The 24,494-nt window shown below is 39.5% G+C and overlaps 1 protein-coding gene across 2 annotated transcripts; it reads right to left on the bottom strand.

Moving 5' to 3' along the window:
- Positions 1 to 757: 757 nt before the first annotated feature.
- myzap (myocardial zonula adherens protein) lies at positions 758 to 23,588 on the bottom strand. Of its 2 annotated transcripts, none has more exons than XM_083549982.1 (14): positions 23,048 to 23,588; positions 19,798 to 19,884; positions 14,688 to 14,780; positions 12,290 to 12,433; positions 8,291 to 8,383; positions 6,987 to 7,100; positions 6,607 to 6,759; positions 5,870 to 5,995; positions 4,760 to 4,888; positions 4,508 to 4,599; positions 4,308 to 4,413; positions 3,376 to 3,459; positions 2,218 to 2,279; positions 758 to 2,112 (listed from the first exon to the last, which is right to left on the bottom strand). In XM_083549982.1, the coding sequence occupies exons 1-14, from the start codon at positions 23,111 to 23,113 to the stop codon at positions 1,791 to 1,793; spliced, it is 1,671 nt and encodes a 556-aa protein (XP_083406108.1). In that variant the 5' UTR covers positions 23,114 to 23,588; the 3' UTR covers positions 758 to 1,790. The 2 variants fall into 2 exon arrangements, with proteins under 2 accessions (XP_083406108.1, XP_083406107.1); XM_083549981.1 differs by having other exon boundaries at positions 2,218 to 2,324; positions 23,048 to 23,535.
- Between the last annotated feature and the right edge of the window lie 906 nt (positions 23,589 to 24,494).

The raw sequence follows: 24,494 nt of genomic DNA on the forward strand, positions 1-24,494 counted from the left end.
ATAAGTTTTCCTGAAGGAACGAAAGAATGTTGATGTTTTTCCACTTGAAACTGTTTCTTCTTCGGGTGAACGGTTCCCAGAAGCTCCAGATGTTCCACTGATTTCACAGAATTCTGACACACTGTACATTTCAATTTACTCTTATAATCACCTCCACTCTTCTGGGAAGATGTTCCACTAGATTGGTGGAAATTTTGTGCTCATTCAGCCACCATGGTGTTAGTAAAGACCTTGAGTGATCTTCACTCAAGATCTTCCACTCCAGCCCATGTAAAGCATATCTCCATAGAGCCGACTTTGTGCAGAGTTGAATTCTCATGCTGGAATAAGTTTGGGTCTCAGAGGGTCTCCGAGTTCAGAGAGAAAATTTGATGCTACTGTGTACATAGACGTCTTATACAACTGTGTGCCTTCAACTTTGAGTTGATGAAGTTGATAAGGAAGCTCATACGCCTGGAAAAACTGGGTGTCCCAATACTTTTGGCAACATATTGTAGTTAAAATTCAGAGTAAAAAATATTTAATCTCAGGTAGTTTTAATATCGATTATAAGGTCAGAGGGGGTTCAAGCCCTTGTATCACCAAGCTGCCACTCTTTGGGCCCTTGAGCAAGGCCCCTAACCCTCTGTGCTCCAGGGGTGCTGTATCATGAGCGACCGTGTGCTCTGACCCCGGCTTCTGAACAAGCTGGGATAAGAGAAAGAAATTCACTGTGCTGTAACGTACACGTGACAAATAAAAAGCACCTTTAATGAAATCTGGAGAAGAACTGCTTTAATATTGCATCAAGTGTGAACAACTTAAATACCGTTACACAAAATGAGAGCGAGGTGAGAAATGAACTGTTTTTGCGAGACGAGACGAGCTAAATAAAAAATATACACTTTCAAGCTCATAGAATTTTTCAACTACTTACACTGTCGTTTTGTAAACAAAGTGAAAAGTGCATCGGTATCTACATATATACAGGGTAAAGACTGTCAAAAGTATGGAAACTTTGATGTTGTATTGAAACACATGGATGTTCCTCTGAGTAGCAGTGGTTAAGGCTTTGGGTTACTGATCAGAAGGATGGTGGTTCATGCTCAGGGTATTGCCAAGCTGCTGCTCTTGGGGCCCTTGAGGAAGGCCCTTAATGCTTTGTGCTCTGGGGATGCTCTTTCATGGTTGAACCTGCGTTCTTACTTCATCAACATCAAGGGGGATATGCACAGAGGAACTTCACTGTTCTGTAATGTGCATATGACAAATATAAATCAGGAGTCCGAACGTGACGGTTTTTGTCTCTAACAGAAGAACGTGTGTAAGATGGAGAACAGGAGAGAAGATGTGATCAGACTCCCTTACCCCCACAATCACACCTGGAGGTGGAAGTCTAATGGTTTGGGGTTGTTCTAGAGCAGGGAGGTTTGGAGACTTATTCCAGGAGGTGAAAGAAATCCTGACCCAACATGACTCCCATTCCATACTTCAACTCACACTGCCATCTGGACTGCGTACGTCTGAGCTCTGTAAGCGTTATTAAGTGCGCAAACAGACGTCTGGATTGATATCTATCATGCAATGACCTGCTCAGTCGCAGCGTCTAAATCCTATTGAACTGCTTTGGGATGAACTGGATCACAAGATCAGGAAGAAATCTCCAACTAGTGAAGAACAATGAAAGGAACATGCATGTGTCTCCTAATTGGACTTTGGACAGGCACTATATATATATATATATTTAAATATAAAAAACGAATAAGAATAAAACATCAATACTTTTCCAATTTTCAATCATTACACGCAGCTCAGTCTGTGTTTATTTTGGATGAGATCTCCATCAGCCTCATGAATGGCGTGTAGATTCTGGGACGATCACTTCTAAAGGAGGACAGTTCCGTATTTGGGGAGGTAGGTGCTGGCGCTGTTTGTGTTTCGTGATTGTTCCTTGGAGCTTGTGTTACGTTTTCTGAAGGACTCGTCGCAGGTTCATGGGTTTCCAGAGTTTCCCGTGAGCGCATCGAGAGCATGCTGCTGTACTGCAAAGGTGTGTATCGGAGCAAACTCTGGCTCAGCCGGCTCGGATGTCTCAGGCCAGCCGGACCTTCGTACGGCTGAGGATCGGGGTGACTGCGAGGGAAAAAAAAGGAAAAGCAGAAGATGATGCTTATGAAGCTGCAGTGGCCTTGAATAGAGCAAATAAATAAATAGAGCATCCTGATCCCGGTTGATTACCTAACGAGAATGTTGCAGCCGACGCCGATCTCTTTTGTGAGGGGTTTGTTTTCAGTAGCTTTCTGTACAGACATAAAATACTTCAGCTTGTCTTCTAACTCATTATTCTGGGAGAAGAAGCAAAAGCACAGCACACAGTCAGACCGGAAGAGAGAAAAGAAAAGTCCAAGTCATCAGAAACAATCAGAGGTCAACCAGACATGCTCGGAGAGATCCTGACATGCTCAGAAAATCCAAGCCGTCCATGCTGAATCAGCAATGTGCAGTTTTGCTGTGAAGTTGGCTTGAAGCCTGTATGTGGTGACATCATTTATTTGCTTATAATTATGGAAAGTAAAGAAGTAAATGTTATTTGTTATTGTGCTGAAGTTGCTTTCTCACATATGTGTGTTTTACTGAAGTGGTTCCATTTAAGGAGACTTTTACTTTAACTTCACTACATTTCCAAGTCAAATATTTGACTTTTAACTTAACTACAATTTGCGAAATTAGTCGTTCCTTTTTATTAATGAGGATTAAAACTTTTTACATCAACTGAGTTAAGTTCATCTGAGGGCGAAAACTTTTGTACTTTTTACTCAAGTGAAAGTTTAAAAAGGGACGCTTTTACTTTTACTCAAATGGCTCAAATGGAGTCAAATGGTTGGTGTACTACATCCACCACTGGTGTTTGGTGGTCATGTGACTTTGGAAATTGATTATATGGAGGATGGGTATATATGTTTGTAAAACAGGAGGGAGCTGAAAATCGAGTAAACATCGGTTTAAAAGTGACGTAAATTTTAACATGCTCCAATATGCAAATTAGGCTGCGTGAGTATTCCAGTGGAACAGGAAGTGGTTGAGAAGCTACACCTCAGTGGCACTTCAGTAGCAGATTTGCCTATTCATAAAACGAGTAATTCTTCTAAAGTACAAAAATGTAGGCACATTTTATTATTTATTATAAAGAACTGATTTTCCGAACTTCACAGCAAAAAAAAAAAAAAAGACCTCTTTGCCATGCTTGTGCAAGAATGAAATATTGTGAAATAACAGCGAATGCACACGCCGCCTGGCCGCCCGAATGCTGAAGAACTTCAGAATGCTTAGCCTTTCTGTGCGTAGTGCGTGCGAAAGGCGTTCCGAACCACAGCTCGCAAGCTTTTCCTCTTTTACCTCACACTCCACAATCGCCAGCCTGTCCAACAACTCGGAAATGTACGCGTCCTTCCGTGCCACTTCAGCTCGCAGTTTAGTCACCTGAACAGACAGGATAGAGTCTATCATAATTCCATTCAGAGACACAAGGCTATGAAATAATGTAATGTCTGACTTACGGCTAAGGAATCATCCAGTCTAAACAAGTTCAAAGTTTAAACGTTTTTTCCTCAAAGCCCAGACGTCGTTCAGTTCACTGGCAATGCTGAAGTTCAAGTTCACATCATTACTACTCCTGAGCTGCAGCATCTCGTAGAACTGAACGCTGAATTTCTTATAATAATTGTACATATGCTGTAGGGACACTATATAAACAAGAGCATTGGGACACCTGACTTTTCCAAACATATGTGGAATTTTTTCTTCACTTGAGACCTGTTGAACCTCAAACCCGTTCCATCATCACAATGGCCCGGTGCACAAAACCATATCCATGAAGATATGGGTCGGAGTGTAAGATCTCCTGCTGTAGAGCTTGGACCCTCAACCCTAGTGAACATCTTTAGGATAAATTCGAATGCTGACTGCTTCCACATCCTAAAAACCCATGAAATTGTTGAGCAGCTCAACTCTCTTTGCATTTAAGTGCATTTTGAGTTTCTTCGCATGACATCTGAGATCATCACGCTCATCAGGGAAAAACTTACTCACATACTTTACCTCAGTATTTCTTACCTCACCTCACCTATATCACTATACTGGCTGAATACGCACAAATCTCCACATGCAAACTCTTGTGAAACAACATCTTCCCAGAAGATTGAAGGTTGATTATGATTGTGGAAAAATGTGGAATATGGAATAGGATATTCACAAACCTTTGTCTAGTGCACTTACAGAGCAGTAATGAAAACGAGGACGTCGTTCTGAGGTACAGCGTGAGATCTTACCTCCTCTATCATGCCCTTGACCTTTCTTTGCTGGCAGAAGACCATGTCATTCAAGTGCTTTATTCTGTCTTTCAGCTCGGACGCCTCCTTCTGTAGCTGCTCCGCCCTGACACACACAACACACTCTTATCATGCTGAACTATTGTATTGAATAATTAAAGCGAGCACAAACCAGAGAACATTTGGTCCATAATTCTTACTTTTTAGCTCCAGCTGAGTCCAGCTGATCTTCACCCATGCTTCGCAATCGCTTCTCACATTCACAGAGTTTCTCTGTCAAGTGTGCCTTTTCCTGCAAAAAACAAAAAAGCATAATCTCTCGTTTATCTAAGCAATGTTCCCCTTTAAGTGTGTGTGTGTGTGTGTGTGTGTGTGTGTGTGTGTGTGTGTGTGTGTGTGTGTGTGTGTGTGTGTGTGTGTGTGTGTGTGTTTGTTTTTTAATACAGCCTTACATGAGCCATGCAATCAAGCAGACGCTCCACCTCACTGATCCTCTGGTCCTTTTCAGCTATTTTAGCCTCAGCAAGCCTCATGTTCGTCTCAGCCTCGTCCAATCGCCTCATGTACTCCTCCAGCTGGGCCTGGGATTTATCAGAGCACATCAATGTTCACGTGTTTCGTTCTAGCTGTGTCGGTTTTTAGAATTCCACAAGGACATTTGCTTTATCAGTGCTACCAGGAGGAACGACTGTTGTTCAGTTATTTTCAGTGAGTCGTCAACAGCGGTGGACAGTAAGGAAGTGAATGTAGAGACTTTAAATTCACAGTCAAATATCTTTACTCTTTCACTACATTTTGTGAAAAAAACGGTCAAACACGCAGCGATCCACCAATCAGGATCGAGCGCTCACTCTGTTTGGAACTTGGAGCTCAGTGTATCTACTGACCACCAACAGTTCAGCATCAGGAGAACATTTAGAGAGGAATAAATGAAGAAACTCCAGACTCGACACACGTGACCTCATTTACACTATTTTTTTTTTAAGTAGAAGGTTTTGGGTTCATGATCATTGTAATAGAAATCAATCAGTGTTTGAGTCATTAATATCATTCTGTTAATAGATCAGTGTGCTGAGAGTCACATTCGAGTCTTTTCACATAAACTGAGTTGATTAAGTGAAGAGTTTTGTGATAAAAAAAAAAAACATCATAGGAACATTTATAGTTATAATAAATCAGTACTTTGGATACTTAAATACATTTGAAGGCAAAAACCTTTGTACTTTTACTCAAGTGAAAGTTTAAATGGATACTTTTACTGGAGTCACATTTGACTAAATGGTTCTCTACTTTAACTACATGGTTTGTGTAATTTCTCCATCACTGATCATCAGGAATATATTTAATCACACACTGGAATACTGAAATCATGTGATACCTGGATGAGTTTGTGTGTATGTGTGCGTTTGCACATCACATCAGCAGCCTAAAGATCTGAGCAACTCAAGAAGCTGGATTTGGACTGTAATTAATATTTTTAACTTATAAGTCTGGTTCCTTTTAAGGTTTCTGAGGGAGATTTTCTTTGCCATGGTCATCACTGGCTCAGTTTTTTTGTGTACCTGCAGAGCTGCAATTTCCTGTCCGTGTTTCCTCTGCTGTTCCTGCAGCTGCTGGTCATACTGCTGCTGGAGTTTAGCATTCATATCCTTCAAAATCTTGACATTCTCCTCCTGAGAGGACTCCATCTACACACACACACACACACACACACACACACACACACACACACACACACACACACACACACACACACACACATAACTATGCATTGAACAACCCATGAAAACATTTTAATATTCTTTGAAGATGTACACTGCTAGGTCAAAAGTATTGGGACACCCAACTTTTCTAGCTATATGTGGTTCTTCCCCAAACTGTTACCTCAAACTCGAAGGCACAGTATTGTATCTCTGTCTGCTTTACATTGATTGGAGTGAAAGATCTCCTGCTAAAGAGCTTCAACCGTATTAAACAATGAATGTGAACAGTAACAGCACCCCAGGCCTCCTCACCTCACCTCCATCAGAACCTGACTTTACTAACACCATTGTGTTTCTATATGAAATCTCAAAAATCTCCACATAATCTAGTGGAACATCTTCCCGGAGGGGTGGAGCTTATTATGAGAGCAAATGAGAACTTAATGTGGAATGAGATGTTCAATAATAAGGACATTTCAATCTTATGGTCAGGTGTCCACAAACCTTTGTCCATATAGTGTGTGTGTGTGTGTGTGTGTGTGTGTGTGTGTGTGTGTGTGTGTGTGTGTGTGTGTGTGTGTGTGTGCCCACAGTACCTGTTCTTTCAGCATGCGGTTTTCAGCATGTGCAGCAGCCAGCTGTCTCTCCCTCTCTCTCAGCTTCTCCTCAGTCTTCTCAAAGGACGTGCGCAGCGCCCTCATCTCCTCCCTGTTCCCCACACGGCCCTGACAGCTCTCCAGCAGCGACTTCTACACCGAGCAACACACCAAACACAACTCAACAAAAAGGACAATGCACAATCGGTTTAATGGAGTTCGGTTGTGCACATTTCCGTGCAACGAGGATGCTCACGTTTGGCATTTGTGTGAAATCCTGAGTACTAACAGATCATCTAGTTACACCTTTTTGTCCACATATTCTCATTTTTGATCTTCATATCAATCCTGGGAGTTGATGCGAGTGCTTGATTGCATACCTGCAGGTCGATGTTGGCTGATATGAGCGAGCTGTTCATCTGATCGAAACTGTCCAGCGCCGCTTTCTTCGTTCTCACTTCTGCTTCCAGGTAACTATTATGAGAGCTCGCCATCTGTAACACACACACACACACACACACACACACACACACACACACACACACACACACACACACACACACACACACACACACACACACACACACACACACACACACACACACACAGTGTAATGTCTTTAACCTGAAACATACTTGCAGACATGCAGGTGGTTGGTTTTGAAAGAGGCAGATGTTAAGGTTGTCCGATCGGGTTGAATTTGTGTTAATTAGCGAAACCCAACACGCAATTGAACACTCTAACACACACTTGTGCTAAATAAATGTCCATCAGCGAACATTTGATTCAATAATTTGTGACCGATATTTGATATGTAGATCGATTTCTGTCGCTAAACAGTTTCTCGAGCGAGGTCGTTCTCTCAGCGGCGCTGCTGCTACATGAATACGACGCATCACAACACCACTGAGACGGAGGCGTGTCCTGAGAGTCACATAGAATACAGATTAACATGGTAGAGGCAGAGCTGTGACTTACTGCAGACTCAACAGGAAAAGAACTTCTGGTTTACTACAAAAGATTTTTTGTGAAGGCACATCCTATTTTTATATTTTTTTATATCGTATCGCATCAGTAGCTGCTTCGTATGTATCTTCAATGTATTCCAGTACGGTAAAAAAAAAAATTTTTTTGGCTAAAATATATTTTAAATATATGTTGTATGCTGTGATGCTCAATAAAATACATTTCCAACCTTACAGTACAATGAGGATGGAGATCAAAGTATCTATAAGAAATATATATTTTATAATATAAATACATTTAATGTTCCTTGCTTGATTTGTGAAATGTGTTACTGTATATGTACATGTTATAGACATAAAATTGTAGGTGGGTCAAGAGGTTGTGGCTCATTGGACCTCGGATCAGAAGGTCACAAGTTCAAATCCCACCACCACCAATCTGACACTGCTGGGCCCCTAAGCAAGGCCCCTAACTTTCCCCTGCTCAGTCGTGAGTCGTTCTAAATTAGGGCGTCCGCCAAATGCCGTAAAAGTAAATAAAATAAAGATTTTCTTCAAATGTTTCATGTGAATGTATTTTCTTGGATTGAAATATATGAATATATGAATTTTCTAATGATTTAAAAATATATTTTCGCAAATATACCAAAAAACGGTGTTAAAATGTCACGTAATGATTAAAAGAAAACTGAATGATTGATGATGTTTTATATTCTTACCTTTAAATCTTGCGAGAGTTTTTGCATCGATTGTTGCATCCCTCCAAACTGACCGTACATCCGTTCTCGGACCTTCTCCAAGGAATCCCGCACCTGCAAGCGAAACAGTTCGGACACAATTTTAATCAGAATCGGTTTTATTTGCCATTTACTGTACTTTGTTCCCAACAAGGCAGTCTATAGTGTCAAAAGTATTGGGACACCCGATTTTTGTATTTTTATTTTTCATTTTTTTTTTACAAACTGTTACCACAAATTTAGAGGCAGAGAATTGTATAGGACGTCTTTGGAAGATATGCTCCCTTAAGATATGCTTTAAATGGGTTAGAGTGAAAGATGTCCTGCTATAGAGCTCTGACCTCGACTCTACTGAACAATGAATTTAAACGCTGAATTTCTAACGCCCTTGTGTTTCTGAATGAGTACAAATCTCCACAAAATCTACTGGAGCATCTTCCCAGAAGAGTGGAGCTTATTATGAGAGCAAATGGAGACTAAATGTGGAATGGGATGTTCAGGTGTCCATAAACTCTCATCGAACGCTCATCCCAAACATCACAGCACACTTACCATCCTCATAAGCAAATATTTCACCCAGTATACAAATATTACACCTCAAACCGAAACGTATCTGCAGTGACTTTTTCATCGTGGTGAAGGGAGAAATAGCAGCTGATGCACTTCAGAAAGAAATAAGAAAGTGGAACAACTGTGATCTTTTAGAATGAATAGCAATAGCATAGTATATATAATATATTGTAATGATTGTATTAAATATTCATGCAAAGTAATGGAGAGTGTGTTAGAGAAGTGAAGAAAAGAGTGCAGGCAGGGTGGAGTGGGTGGAGAAGAGTGATCGCAGGAGTGATTTGTGATAGAAGAGTATCTGTGAGAGTGAAAGGGAAAGTTTATAGGACTGTGGTGAGACCTGAGATGTTGTATGGATTAGAGACAGTGGCATTGAGTAAAAGACAGGAGGTGAAGCTGGAGGTAGCAGAGCTGAAGATGTTGAGATGTTCGTTGGGAGTGATGACGATGGACAGGATTAGAAATTAGTTTATTAGAGGGACAGCGCATGTAGGACGTTTTGGAGACAAGGTGAGGGAGGTGAGATTGAGATGGTTTGGACATGTGCAGAGGAGGGACATGGGGTATATCAGTAGGAGAATGCTGAGGATGGAGACACCAGGAAGGAGGAAAAGAGGAAGACCAAGGAGGAGGTTTATGGATGTGGTGAGGGAAGACATGCAGGTAGTTGGTGTAAAAGAGGCAGATGTAGAGGACAGGGGGGGTATGGAGACGGATGATCTGCTGTGGCGCCCCCTAATGGATAAAGCCATAAAAAGAGGAAAAAGGCAGCACTGGCACACCTCAGTGTAACTTTTAATATAAACACTTTAGACACCCATCCCTTTCTCTTATTCTTTTATATATATATATATATATATATATATATATATATATATACAGTGAGGAAAATAAGTATTTTTAACACGCTGCTATTTTGCAAGTTCTCCCACTTAGAAATCCTGGAGGGGTCTGAAATTGTCATCGTAGGTGCATGTCCACTGTGAGAGACATAATCTAAAAAAAAAAATCCAGAAATCACAATGTATGATTTTTAAACTATTTATTTGTATGATACAGCTGCAAATAAGTATTTGAACACCTGTCTATCAGCTAGAATTCTGACCCTCAAAGACCTGTTAGTCTGCCTTTAAAATGTCCACCTCCACTACATTTATTATCCTAAATTAGATGCACCTGTTTGAGGTCGTTAGCTGCATAAAGACACCTGTCCACCCCATACAATCAGTAAGAATCCAACTACTAACATGGCCAAGACCAAAGAGCTGTCCAAAGACACTAGAGACAAAATTGTACACCTCCACAAGGCTGGAAAGGGCTACGGGGAAATTGCCAAGCAGTTTAGTGAAAAAATTTCCACTGTTGAAGCAATCATTAGAAAATGGAAGAAGCTAAACATGACTGTCAATCTCCCTCGGACTGGGGCTCAATGCAAGATCTCACCTCGTGGGGTCTCAATGATCCTAAGGAAGGTGAGAAATCAGCCCAGAACTACACAGGGGGAGCTGGTCAATGACCTGAAAAGAGCTGGGACCACCGTTTCCAAGGTTACTGTTGGTAATACACTAAGACGTCATGGTTTGAAATCATGCATGGCACGGAAGGTTCCCCTGCTTAAACCAGCACATGTCCAGGCACGTCTTAAGTTTGCCAATGACCATTTGGATGATCCAGAGGAGTCATGGGAGAAAGTCATGTGGTCAGATGAGACCAAAATAGAACTTTTGGGTCATAATTCCACTAAACATGTTTGAAGGAAGAAGAATGATGAGTACCATCCCAAGAACACCATCCCTACTGTGAAGCATGGGGGTGGTAGCATTATGCTTTGGGGATGTTTTTCTGCACATGGGACAGGGCGACTGCACTGTATTAAGGAGAGGATGACCGGGGCCATGTATTGCGAGATTTTGGGGAACAACCTCCTTTCCTCAGTTAGAGCATTGAAGATGGGTCGAGGCTGGGTCTTCCAACATGACAATGACCCGAAGCACACAGCCAGGATAACCAAGGAGTGGCTCTGTAAGAAGCATATCATGGTTCTGGCATGGCCTAGCCAGTCTCCAGACCTAAACCCAATAGAGAATCTTTGGAGGGAGCTCAAACTCCGTGTTTCTCAGCGACAGGCCAGAAACCTGACTGATCTAGAGAAGATCTGTGTGGAGGAGTGGGCCAAAATCCCTCCTGCAGTGTGTGCAAACCTGGTGAAAAACTACAGGAAACGTTTGACCTCTGTAATTGCAAACAAAGGCTACTGGACCAAATATTAACATTGACTTTCTCAGGTGTTCAAATACTTATTTGCAGCTGTATCATACAAATAAATAGTTACAAAAAATCATACATTGTGATTTCTGGATTTTTTTTTTTAGATTATGTCTCTCACAGTGGACATGCACCTACGATGACAATTTCAGACCCCTCCATGATTTCTAAGTGGGAGAACTTGCAAAATAGCAGGGTGTTCAAATACTTATTTTCCTCACTGTATATTACCTTTTATCCTTTATAGCTATACTTTATAATTACACTTTATACTTCTATTTATATTTTTAGACTTTAAATATTTAAATATCCGCTAAACCTGTATGAATGTATATGTGACAAATGAAATTTGATTTGAATTAAATGAATAATAATAATAATAATAATAATAATAATAATAATAATAATAATAATAATAATAATAATTAATAATTAATTATACATTTAATAAATGTATAAAAAGAAAAAATGTGTAGACAATAGAAAAAAGCAATATTGATTATATTTAAAATATAATAAAAAAATATACTCTATTATTCTATAAGAATGTGATGTAGTAAATTCGTGAAAAATAATTTTAAAATCAAAGATAAAAATACTACTGGTACGACTAGTAATAATAATAAGGGGATGTCGTAGCTCAGTAGATAAAATGTTGGACTTGGTCATGGGTTCAAATCACAGCGTCACAAAGCTGCCACTGCCGGGGCCCTTGAGCAATTAACCTTCAATTACTCAGATGTAGAAGTGAGAGAAATTTAAGTCAAATGTTTCTGAAAATACCCTTTTACAAGATGTAGATGTATGTAAATGTCGAATTTCTGGAGTTTTAGGAGATTTTTAGAAGAATGAGTCTGAATTAGATGGATTTTCTGACAATATAAGACATGCATACAGGATATCAGCCCTGGATCTTCAAGACCAGGCCTGAGTATGTAGCATCACTGAGGGCTACACTATGATGTCACTTCCTTTCAGCACTCAGCATCCAAGACACTATAAAGGGGTGGAGTTTTTAATTTACTATACAAGGACACTCAAACATGTCTTATAAAGAGGGGACACTGTTGGACACTAGAATTTTTTTCCCCCACATGTCTCCTCGCATGTTCATGTTTCTTTCTCTCCGTATCTGTCAGCACTCACCTCTCTGATGTACCTCATCTCATCTCTGAAGTCACTGGCAGGCCGCTCATGAGCCATCACTTCCTGATGCACCACGCCGTACACCCGGAGTCCCGGTAGCGTCTCTCGCTCGGCAACATCACCATTGCTCACACTGTAAGAGTGCTGAGGAAGACAACATCATGGGGGGGGGTCAGATTTCCATCTGTGTGTATGTGTGTGTGTGTGTGTGTGTGTGTGTGTGTGTGTGTGTGTGTGTGTGTGTGTGTGTGTGTGTGTGTGTGGTTAACAAAACTGGAGAAGGTGACTGTTCATTTTATATCACGTGAGGACATCATGTGTGTAAATAAGCGTGTGTCCTTGTGCACAGTCTCATAACACCTGTGTAAATATACAGAACTGTGCAGTTTGGCACCGTGAGAAGTAGAAAGCACCAGCACGCGCATGCTCAGGCCTTTTGTTTTTCTGCGCAGTGTTGCTGAGTGGTCAGATATGGGATTTGGTGAACAAGCAATGACAAAAAATCCTAACTGATGGTGTAGTGTTTCAGCAATACGTCTATAGTGTCAAGCATTCTACATCATTGCTGCTGTCTCTCTCGCTCTCAGCTCAAGGCACAGAATGTCCATGAGACACATGTCCAGCTTCAAATAAATCCTCCCTCACATGCCAATGTAGTTTATATCATATATATATATATATATATATATATATATATATATATATATATATATATATATATATATATATATATATATATATATATATATATATATATATTTGTACATATCTCTCTCTCTCTCTCTCTATATATATATATATATATATATATGAGAGAGAGATATGTACAAATGACAAAAACTACATTCTATCTATCTATCTATCTATCTATCTATCTATCTATCTATCTATCTATCTATCTATCTATCTATCTATCTATCTATCTATCTATCTATCTATCTATCTATCTATCTATCTATCTATCTATCTATCTATCTATCTATCTATCTATCTATCTATCTATCTATCTATCTATCTATCTATCTATCTATACAGTACTGAGGACCTGTGAATCGGAAAAATAAATGCCAGGAAATGCAGAGTAAAAAAAGCACCATGTGTTATTCCATACATAATGCATGAAGGATTTATCTAACACTGCTTCAAACAAAGTCAATTCTTGGAATGCACCTGTTGATGTGGGTTGGAAACACATCGATAGAAAACACAAGAATAAGGAGTGTGGAGATTCCAGAGACGGGCTGCGAGAACATTTTGCTCTAATCATTAGTTGCTGTACAGAGACTGCGTTTATATGCAACAAATTCGGTAAAAAAAAACAAACAAAAAAAAAAAAACAGAATTACACCATGAATGACCGGAAGAAGAGACCAAATGTGACATTTTTGTCTCGAACTTATGTAATATGGAGAACAGAGAGAAGATTGATCAGACTGCCTCACCCACACAGAAATTGAGGTGGACGCTTATTGGTTTGGTGTTGTTTTGGAACAGCGGTAGTTGGAGACTTATTCTGGAAAGTGAAAGGAATCCAACATGGCTCCCATTCCATACTTCAATTCCGTCTGGACCGTGGCCCATCGGAACCAAAATCACCATTAAACAATGAAACGTACGTCCAAGCTCTTTGAGCTGTAAGTTGTCTGGGGTTTTAGTTGGAATGGCCTTCTCAGCCACCACACCTAAATCCTATTGAACTGCTCTGAGATGAACTGGATCACCAGAAAGAAATTTCCAACTAGTGAGGAACACATTTGAGAGGTTTTCCAAGTATTTCAGCTGAATGTTTGGAGAATTGAACTGTCTCTATGCCAAGAGTGTGAAACGCTGTAATTCATGCCAAGGGAGGATTTTTCACTGGAAATAAAGTAAAACATCTGGACATTTATAGATTAGTTTGGTCAAAGTAAATCTTCAAAATATTACATGACCCAGTTTGTTGCATAGAAACCAAAGAAACATGCACGTGTCTCTCAGAACTTTACACTTTGCACTTTCCTGGTGTGTTGCACAAATTAAATGAAGAATTCGGTGATAATATCAATGATCTGACTCGCAATTTTATTCATCATCACCCACTAGATTTAAAGCATGTTTACTAGTGTTGGGATTCTGGATGCCAAATAATGATCCACTCACTCCTCATGGTCCAAGATAAAATGTTCAATAATACTTCGAGTTATATTGTTCCTCTGGTTTGTTTCCATAACCAACAACGAGGCAATCCCATGACTGATGTGTGGACTATAAGCCTTACGATTCAACAGTAAAGACTGTGAAAACTAACATCTGTGTTTGAAGACAACATAACCAGGGTCATATATTGTTTCATGTTCATTCGTGTGACACGTGTGTGTCTATAACAGTGTAATTATGTTGCCGTGCCTGGCATCCGTACCTTCTCCTCAACAGGTGATTCTCGTCCTGGAGGTCTTTCTCTCTGCATGAGCCCATTCTTTTTCATCCAGGTGCCGTTGACCATCTTGCCATCCTACAACACAACACACATCAGAGCTCAATATTTGTGTCTACAGATCAATCATTAGTACCAGGTGTGTCAAAAATGTCCATATTATCGGTTATGAATGTGCAGTATGTTCATAAAAGCATTTTTTCTGTTCCTAACTGTGGTATTAATTGTCATTGAGGTGGTGTGTGTGGTGTTTTTGTGTGTGTGTGGGTGTGTGTGTGTTGTACCAATACAAAAGTATTGGAACACCAGCTTCATGAAGATATGATTTACATGGGTTGAAGTGGAAAAATCCTGCTATAGAGCTCCCTGGCCTCCTCACCTCCCCTACATCACATGTACCCGCCATTTTTATAACTATCTTGCATTTTTGAATGAGCACAAATTCCACAAAATCATCTTGTGAAGGTTAATATAACAGTAAATAAAAACTAAATGTGAAACAGGATGTCCAAATAAGCACATATTGTATCATATGTTAAGGTGTCCATATACTTTTATTCACATAGTGTGTATATATACATACAATATTACACTATAGATGTCATTCATTTAATTATTTGTTTAGAAGGCACTCGAAATGGTTCAACCTTCGTACCATTATCGTGCGCCACCCTTTTACTGAGACATGTCAAGTAGCTTGAGAATATATCAGCAGTCCTTAAGGTCCATTTAGAAGAAGGTCAAATGGGTTAATATCGAGTTTTCTTTTTCTGCAAAGCGCAATATTTATATTCACAGGTTTTGATTTAGAGGCCGTGTCTCTCCATCTAATCAAGTCCAGACGCTTCCTCGCAGTCCGGAAGTAGTATTCCCTTTTCCCTGATGAGCACATACTTTATCACTGATGCAATTAGATTCACAAAGCAGCTGCGCCTTTTTCAGTTTTACTTCCTACGCAGTGCAAAATAAGCATCATTCCGTTCAAACCTCTTACAGCCGATCTACAGCATCTATATACAAAGTCCTGGATGTGAATGAAACCCTTTACATAGTGATCTGAACACCACAAGACACGAGAACAACGATGCCTTTCACAACCCCTGATCCCAGACATATCGGTCAGGAGATACGACACAAAGGGCGAGTTCAGAAGAAACAAATACGAATGGCGTGAGGAATTTCGGAGGGAGAGGCACCAGTCAATCAAAGTGACTTCAAAGACCCAATAGCATTAGATACTGCGGCCATGCTCTGTCTTTCTGCTGAATCAGTCAAGCACAGAGATATGTTTCCTTAGACGGTTCCCATTAGATGTTTGATCTTTGGAGTCTTCATAGGCGACTCCCTGAATTCTGCACACCCTGGATGTAACCTCAGACAGGCAGATAAGATACGGCCTCGGTGGTCTTAATTTTGGGCGGAAAACTGTTGTGTTGTCGGCTAGTTAATATCCTGAAACCATCCTAACTAACATCAAAAAAATCATTTTTCTCCACTTCCTTTTAAATGCTGCAATATCCTAAACATTTAATATATATACATACCATTTAAGATATAAAGATCTAAAACCAGGTCATTTGTACGTATACGTATCATAAAAACATCACCAGTTGTGTTAAAGACAAAGCTTCACTCCTGAAACTTATACTTTGTAGCTGCCACTGCCAAAGCTGTTCTCAGGTAGCGTGTACTCACAGAGCATTCAATTACTCAGCCTATCCTATCTTATTACAGGATGGACCCCTATCAATTTAGTATTGTTACGCCGTTAACAAAATAGCTTCAACATCGACATATAATTCCGGTGACACGTTCAGATTCTCAGCGGGCTAGTTTTACTCGTTCTTTTCTTCTACGTCATTGTCTTTTGTCTCTTTTTTTTCCCCTCATGGCCAAGCTCGGTGCGTCACTGACGGTTGTTAATTATGTAAAACTCAGTCATGACTACCAGCTGTGACACACATGTTCAGCAGATAAAAAAAACAACAACCATAAAATGTCTCGCTTTTCTACCGCGTGGTTTTATGAAAAGATTCTAAAGGCATTTTACTATAAAACAAAATACCCAATGGGAAGTCAAGTCAAGTCAAGTCAAGTCAAGTCAAGTCAAGTCAAGTCAAGTCAAGAGGCTCTTATTGTCATTTCTACTATACACAATTTTACACAGTACACAGTAAAAACGAGACAACGTTCCTCCGGAACCCTGGTGCTACACTAAACAACATAAAGCTACAACACAACACAAGCTACATAAAGTGCATCGAGTGCAACCTGGTGCAAACAGTGCAGACAATAAACAGTACAGACAGACAACACAAGACAAGACAGCGTGCCGACCAGTAAACCTACTGTATACTTGGTTATACAGTACTGTAAAAACTATAAAAACTATACTCAGGAGTGTATATAAGAACACAATGTAGTGCAAAAAATACAGCAGCAGTCAAGATGTGCAGAATCTTAGTGCATCTTAGGAAGAAAGAACACTGGCTGGTTAAGTAAATAATCACCAAAATATTGCTTGCAATTATCCTTCATTATAAAGTGTAAGAATCTTTAGACTTTGCACTATATTCATTAGATGGTGATATTGTTCTTCAGTATATTGTTCATCAAGCTAGAGAAGATGCCTACAGCTATGCTGAAGAAATTCGGTATAATCCTGCATCAAAGACATTGAGAAGAGAGATGAGAGTTTTGAAAAGCCAAAACAAGCTTCTTTCCCCACACTTTGTAGACAATCAACAGCTGGCTGACAAGATGAACATGTTCTATTGTTCCTATGTACTTGAGTTAAATTAGAGATAAATTCAGTAAAATGTGACTCCAGTTAAAGTAAAAGTGTCCATTTAAACTTTCACTAAAGAAAAAGTACAAAAGTTTTTGCCTTCAAATGTATTTAAGTATCCAAAGTTCTATGATTTTATTATAACTATAATGTTCATATCATTTTTATCACAAGACTCTTCAATTAATCACCTCAGTTGTTGGGAAAAGACTCAAATGTGACTCTCAGCACACTGATCTATTAATAAAATGATATTAATGACTCAAACACTGATTGATTATTATTACAATGATCATGAACCCGAAACAACGACTTAAAAAAAATCATGTAAATGTGGTCACGTGTGTGGTGGCGAGTTCGAGTCTGGAGTTTCGTCATCATTTATTCCTCTCTAAATGTTCTGCTTGATGTTGTACTGGCGCTGAACTGTAGGTTGCTGATCAGTAGATATGCCAAGCGCCAATCAAAACACGTGTAAAACAGAGCGTGCGCTCGACCCTGATTGGAGGATTGATGCGTGTTTGACCGGTTACCGGTTGAGATTGAGAAAAAAAGTCAAATATTTGACTTTTGAATATGAATCTGAAGAACGTTATTGGCTTCCACCCTAGTTTCTTAGCCAGCTAAGTGGTCAGTGGAGGTAGTATTCAAAATAGATTATAACCTCTTACACCTCAGCCATTCATGGAACCTCTACAAGGATTGTATTTATGGATCTCAGTTTAGCACGAATTACCAGCTTCCAGAAGACAGCTGGTGAGGTTTCAGAAATCTAAATTCAGCACCTGTGTAATCAATAATGTTGTTTTCCAGGAATGTGTGCTCTTCCTAGGGCTCTTCTTCCTCTATACAATATATGAAAACTACTGATGTTTGCAAATGGCACTATAGTCATCGGCTTCATCCAGGATGATGACAGATACGAGACGAGGTCAAACAGTCGGCTGTCTGGTGCAGTCCAAAAAACCTGGGCACTGAGCATGCTCACAACTTTAGAGATGACACGAGACAGAATCTCTTTATGCTTCTTCCAACTTGCCATAACAAACAGCACAGTGTCTGCCTTTGAGTCCTTGTGGAAAAAAATTAATGGTTCAGCCACCAAATCAGATCACTGAAGGCTTAAACAAACTCTGCGGATCATTGATGCTCCTCCAGCCACCTCTCAGAACTTCTCCAGGGTCAGGATAGGAAACAGAAACCTTAACCATGACTTAGTCAAACATTTAGTCCAAGCTACAGAGCGTTCTGCACTGACATAACCAGGTACAGGAACCATTGTTTCACAGGTTCTTTCTGTCACGAACACTTCATGTGGACTGTAGTACAGCGTCCACCTGCTCTTGCCACGTTGAACAGATTATGCCCTCAGTACCGAACTTTTTTGTAATTTTGCCCCCTAGGCTCTCTACTTTCATATATATCTGTTTAATATGTTATACCCCATTGTATGTAAGTACTAGAAGAACCTGTATGCAGGGAACAAATTCCTTGTACCAGGCACATAACATAACATGATTACATTATAACATTATGAGCGGTGAAGTGAAGAACACTGATGATCTCTTCATCATGGCACCTGTAAGTGAGTGGAGTTATTTATAAGGCAGCCTTATACGTCTAGACGACTGGGTCAGAGCATCTCCAAAACTGCACCACTGGTCTGCACCATAATAGCATGCGATGTGAAATCATATCAGTCCAAGGTACAGAAAAGACAGAACACACAGAACAGTGTGTCATGGACAGAGACACTGTTATCATCGGTATGCGTGTAAATGGAACACATTGTTTCAACCACATCACTGACCCCCGTTCCCTACAGAAAATAATGCGGAATTTCTTCAGGAAATTTCTTCAGGAAGTGTTTAAGGAATTGCTGACAATTCTATTCTTTTAAATCTGGTATCTATTTTCAGTATGATAGTAATCGTCCAACCATTTCTATTTCAGAATTTCTGCACATCATCAGACAATTATGCAATTGTTTTAGTAAAACATCTCGCAAAATATAGAACTATTAGGTTTAGACGTAATTATATATTCATGTTGCATGTTGAAGAATAGAATAGAATGGAATAGAATAAAATATGATAGAACAAAAGAGAAGAGAAGAGAAGAGAAGAGAAGAGAAGAGAAGAGAAGAGAAGAGAAGAGAAGAGAAGAGAATCAGTTTTAAGGATCTTCTTTAAAAAGTGTAAAGCAGGAAAGGGGTTTGCTGTAAATGAGGTACCTGAGTGAGGAGGTCACTATGCACCTGCGCAGATTTTAGCAGCAGATAAGAAAAAAAAAAAAAAAAAAACTTACTGAGCGTAGAGAATTCTTTGTCTTCTCATTCTGTGTAGTGGGAAGGTCCTCAGATCGCAGGGTCAATCTAAGACGCCTGATTCCTCTCTATGGTCACACACACACACACACACACACACACACACACACACACACACACACACACACACACACACACACACACAAGCAGGGTAATCAAAGGTCAGTAAAAAGAGCATCACAAACATTACTCATTTTATCGGTCTAGTAAACGTTTTCATTTTCGGTGGATGTTATGGCAGATCAGAGTTTTATCTACAGCATTTCAGTGAAACTATGACCTCATTCATACCTGCTACATTATACGAATATTTTAGTGTGTTATTGAAAGTTCAGATGAAGATTTCTTATCATTTTGCTGATTTATGGATTGTGCGCTCAGATAAAATAAAAAAACCGATAGTTTGTTTAGATACGAGTTCACAAGATTGGTCTGATTCCAGTGGAAGCCTTCATTCCTACCCCCTGCTCTTCTCTGTTTGGAAACCTCATTGTTTGCTTGTGTAAGCAGAGTTTAAAAAATGTGAACAGTAATTGTTTGATATTTATTGAATATTTCGTTTTGGAGACCGATTACGGGACATAAGAAGTTCGTACAAATAAATAGACATCACAAAAACAGCTCGATGGTTCTGGTGTTTAGGGAAACTATACAGGAATGAAGTCATGCTATTGTTTGCGTGTCTAAGATGCTTTGTCAAAGAGGAAGGAAGGAAGGGCTCATGGCGAAACTGAGCCAAAACAAGACTAGTACTAATGAGGACAGTAAATACAAGGTGAACAAGAAACGCGACTCTGTAAGCCCTAAAGCTCCAGAGTGCTTTAGTTAATTCTATATATTCGAAATCCTTGTATTACCAAAAGTAGTCATTACTTTGAACACAATAATGATTACTGCACTTTTGTTTGCGATTATCCTTACTAGCGATATAAACAGCCTCTAACTACCACACCCTAGCTTACGGTCCAAACAAATTACACCCCATGCAAATGCTGCAAATGTGCATACAGGAGCGAAATATAAACAACAATGTTCTTTAGTTCCTAAAATAGTGCCCCTGAAACACTGATGCCAAAAGTGTTAGCACATGGCATCGTGTTTGGAAGCCACCTAATGACCTCATTTTATTGAGAAAAGCGATATGTTTCCAATTAATTACGCGATCCATTTGTTTTTATTCGCTTCATGAAACAATAGGGAAGTAAGAGGTGCACTTGCTGTCCGTTTTATTAGGAACACCTGCTCATTTCATGAGGTTTTCTGTTCGTAGCAAACATCAGAATGAAGGAACAAAAAAAGTCTGATCTTTGTAACTTTATTCGTCATGCTGTTGCTTCTGTCATCAGATGGTCTGCTTTGAGTATAAACATTTCTATTGGTGGACAAAATGTATTGGTTAAAGAGGTCTGAGAAAAAATTGCCAGATCGATTCAAGCTGCCAAGACAGAAAATCTAACTCAAATAATCACTCTTTACAACCGTGGTGAACAGAAAAGCATCTCAGCATGCAAAAACCACTAAACCATACGATAGACCAGCTACAACAGCAGAAGACCACATCAAGTTCCACTCTTGCCAGCCAAGAACAAAAATCTAAAGCTATCATGAGGTCAGAAGTAGTGAAATATTGGCAGATTTTTTGAACTTCTTTGAGTTTTCAATTGAGTTATGGTGCTGCTGAGATGCTTTACTAAGTAAATTCCTGTCACCTCAGACCAGTCTGGATATTTGCTATTGATAATAGTTGATAATTGATAATAATTCAATTCAAATTGTTTTTATTTGCATTGCACTTTTAAACATAAACATTGTCTCAAAGCAGCTTTACACAGATAATGTGGTGATAAAAAAGATCTTCTTTATAAGTGTAAGGTCGTCCCTGATGAACGAACCGGTGGCAACTGTGGTGGAGGAAAAACCTCCTGAGATGGCATAAGGAAGAAACCTTAAGAGGAACCAGGTACTGATACTGGAGATACTGATCTTGCTTTTGTTTTGTCTGTGTAAACTCTAGAAACTGTTTGATGTGAAAATCCCAGCAGTTTCAAAAATACATGCCAAACCGATCAAAGTCACGAAGATCACACCTTTTCTTTATTCTTATGTCAACCTTAGCCAAAACTCGTCCTAAACTTGCAGGATTTTATGCACCGTATGTGCGGGAACTGATTCAGCGATTTGCAGCGTCGGCATAAAAATGAACGATGTGATGCATCCATTTAAAAAAGTGTGCACTGGATACAAGTTGGCATTTCGATATAAACAGATTTATTTATTTCGATATAACTATCAGTAGATGGGCTGTACTTTTATTATTTAAAAAGAGACCAATCATTTGTGATCAATATTTGATATGTAGATCGATTTCTCCTCGCTAAACTGTTTACGCAAATATGACGCATCACAACACTACGGAGACCGAGGCGTGTCCTGGGAGTCATAGAATACAGGTTAACATGGCAGAGGTAGAGCTGGTTTGAATAAATTTTTTTTTCTTTTCGCATTATAAAGCCGTGTGTGTGAAAGAGGCCATGTGTTAGAAGTCAGAAGACACTAAAGTTAATTGATAATTTGCTGTCTGTCTGAACCAAAGAAATAAAAGTTAACTATTTGTACCATACTGGATTTGTTCTATTGCGTCATATTGTATTGAATTGCATTGTTTTGAAGCGAAATTGGGTTACACTTCATCGTAATATGGGTGAAATGTAACCTATCGCATAGGTGGCTGCTTCATATGTATCTTTATTGTATCATATCATTGGGTATGTATCAATATGGAGATGCAGAAATCTATATATATATATATATATATATATATATATATATATGTGTGTGTGTGTGTGTGTGTGTGTGTGTGTGTGTATATATATTTATGAGCAGTCACTGGATGATGACTTTTATGGAGATGAACTGAATGTCCATGTGTAGATAAGCCGTGAGAAAGAACCCTCTGAATGACAATTCAATGGCAGGCGCTGATAAAATAAACATGACAGGGCTCTCATTACATCGCCTGCTCACTCTCTGTTCTAATCTTATCCTAGAGCCCGTTCAGGGACCAGCTCTGAGAATGATTAGCCATGGTGTGTTAAACCTTGCCTAGAGTGTAAAAGATGAACATGAGGCCAAAAAAAGAGAAGAAGAAGCAGACAAACAAACAAATCAACAACTCAAAAGTGGAGTGAAAATGAGAAAAGTGAGTGTGGCTGTGTCTCAGTTGGCTCTTACCTCACTCCTCTGGTCCGCAGTGGACGTGGTAGTGAACGAGGATCCTGGCGTGCTTTTTCGCAGCATGTCTCTGTATTACTGTACCTCTTTCACACCACAGCAAACACTCTCACTCACTCACACACACACACACACACACACTCAATGCTGCCACCTGCTCCACCCGCTTTGGGCCACTCAGCAACTTTTGTGAAAAGAGGCAGGATGGAAAAAAAAAAAGTTTCCCTTGAGCAACAGGCCTGTGCTGGAATTCCTTCCTCTGGATGGTAAGCAGCAAAAATAAAAAGGGGCCAGTATTCCAGAGTGCAAAGGACAGAGGGAAAAACATCTACAGCATATGGGGAAAGAGTCCAAGTGTGTTACACACACAAAAGCATGCACAACACACACACACCCACATGCATACACAGCCAGGCTCCTCCTAACTAGAGAGAAAGGCCATTAGTGTGTGTGTGTGTGTGTGTGTGTGTGTGTGTGTGTGTGTGTGTGTGTGTGTGTGTGTGTGTGTGTGTGTGTGTGTGATACAGCTATGTTGGCTGTGTCTCCGGTGTGACCTGTCCTTCTACATTTCTCATGCACTTTGGTCTCCGCCCACCTGCCTGTAACTCAGGAATTGCTGTCTACTTTTACTGCCTCATGGGTGTTGCAGAAACACACCAACACACACCCAAAGGGTTGTAGTCTGGGGAGGTGTTAATCATCGTTCCAATACTGAAACCAAATCCTTCACCTGGGTGAGAGGTGGAAAGCTATGAAATATTCACACCACAGAGTAGACAGCGTGGCTGTGGCTTTATTAAACATCAGTCAAAACCTTTAAATCAATGTTTTCATGATTAAAACTTTTCATGATGATTTCACATGGAGAGCACAGAATGGTCCAAATGCTGAAAATATCCTCCCCCCAAAAAACATCCATTCTGTTAAACTAAGCTTTTTGTCATGACAATGGAACATACCAGCAAGTTTTTGTTTCACAGACAAATTTAGGGAATGCGACTCAAAATTGACGTTTTCAACATGAGTTTTCTTCACCTGGAGGCCACTGGCTGCAGCTCAGACCGGATCCACGTCAATCAATGTGAACTTTATTTATAGAACACCTTTTATAACATAGTGCTTTACTGTAAAAAAAAAAATAAAAATACTAATTAAAACAATTTACAACCAAGTATCAGTCAAGAAATGCAAAACAAAAATAAATGAAACATAACAACCTTTAGGAATTAAAAACAGTAAATGTAAATTCGTTACTGTATTTAAGAAGCTTTTTCACGTCTGTACTTTACTCAAGTGTTTCCATTCGGGGAGATTTTTACTTTAACTTCACTAAATTTCAAAGTCAAATATTTGACTGTTTACATACATCTTGCAAAATCAGCAATTCCTTTATTATTTTTATCAGTAGAGAAGTTAACTGGTCAAAAATTATAGGCATAATAGTACT

Source organism: Silurus aristotelis, assembly GCF_946808225.1.
Source record: "Silurus aristotelis genome assembly, chromosome: 9".
NCBI classification, from domain to species: Eukaryota; Metazoa; Chordata; class Actinopteri; order Siluriformes; family Siluridae; genus Silurus; species Silurus aristotelis.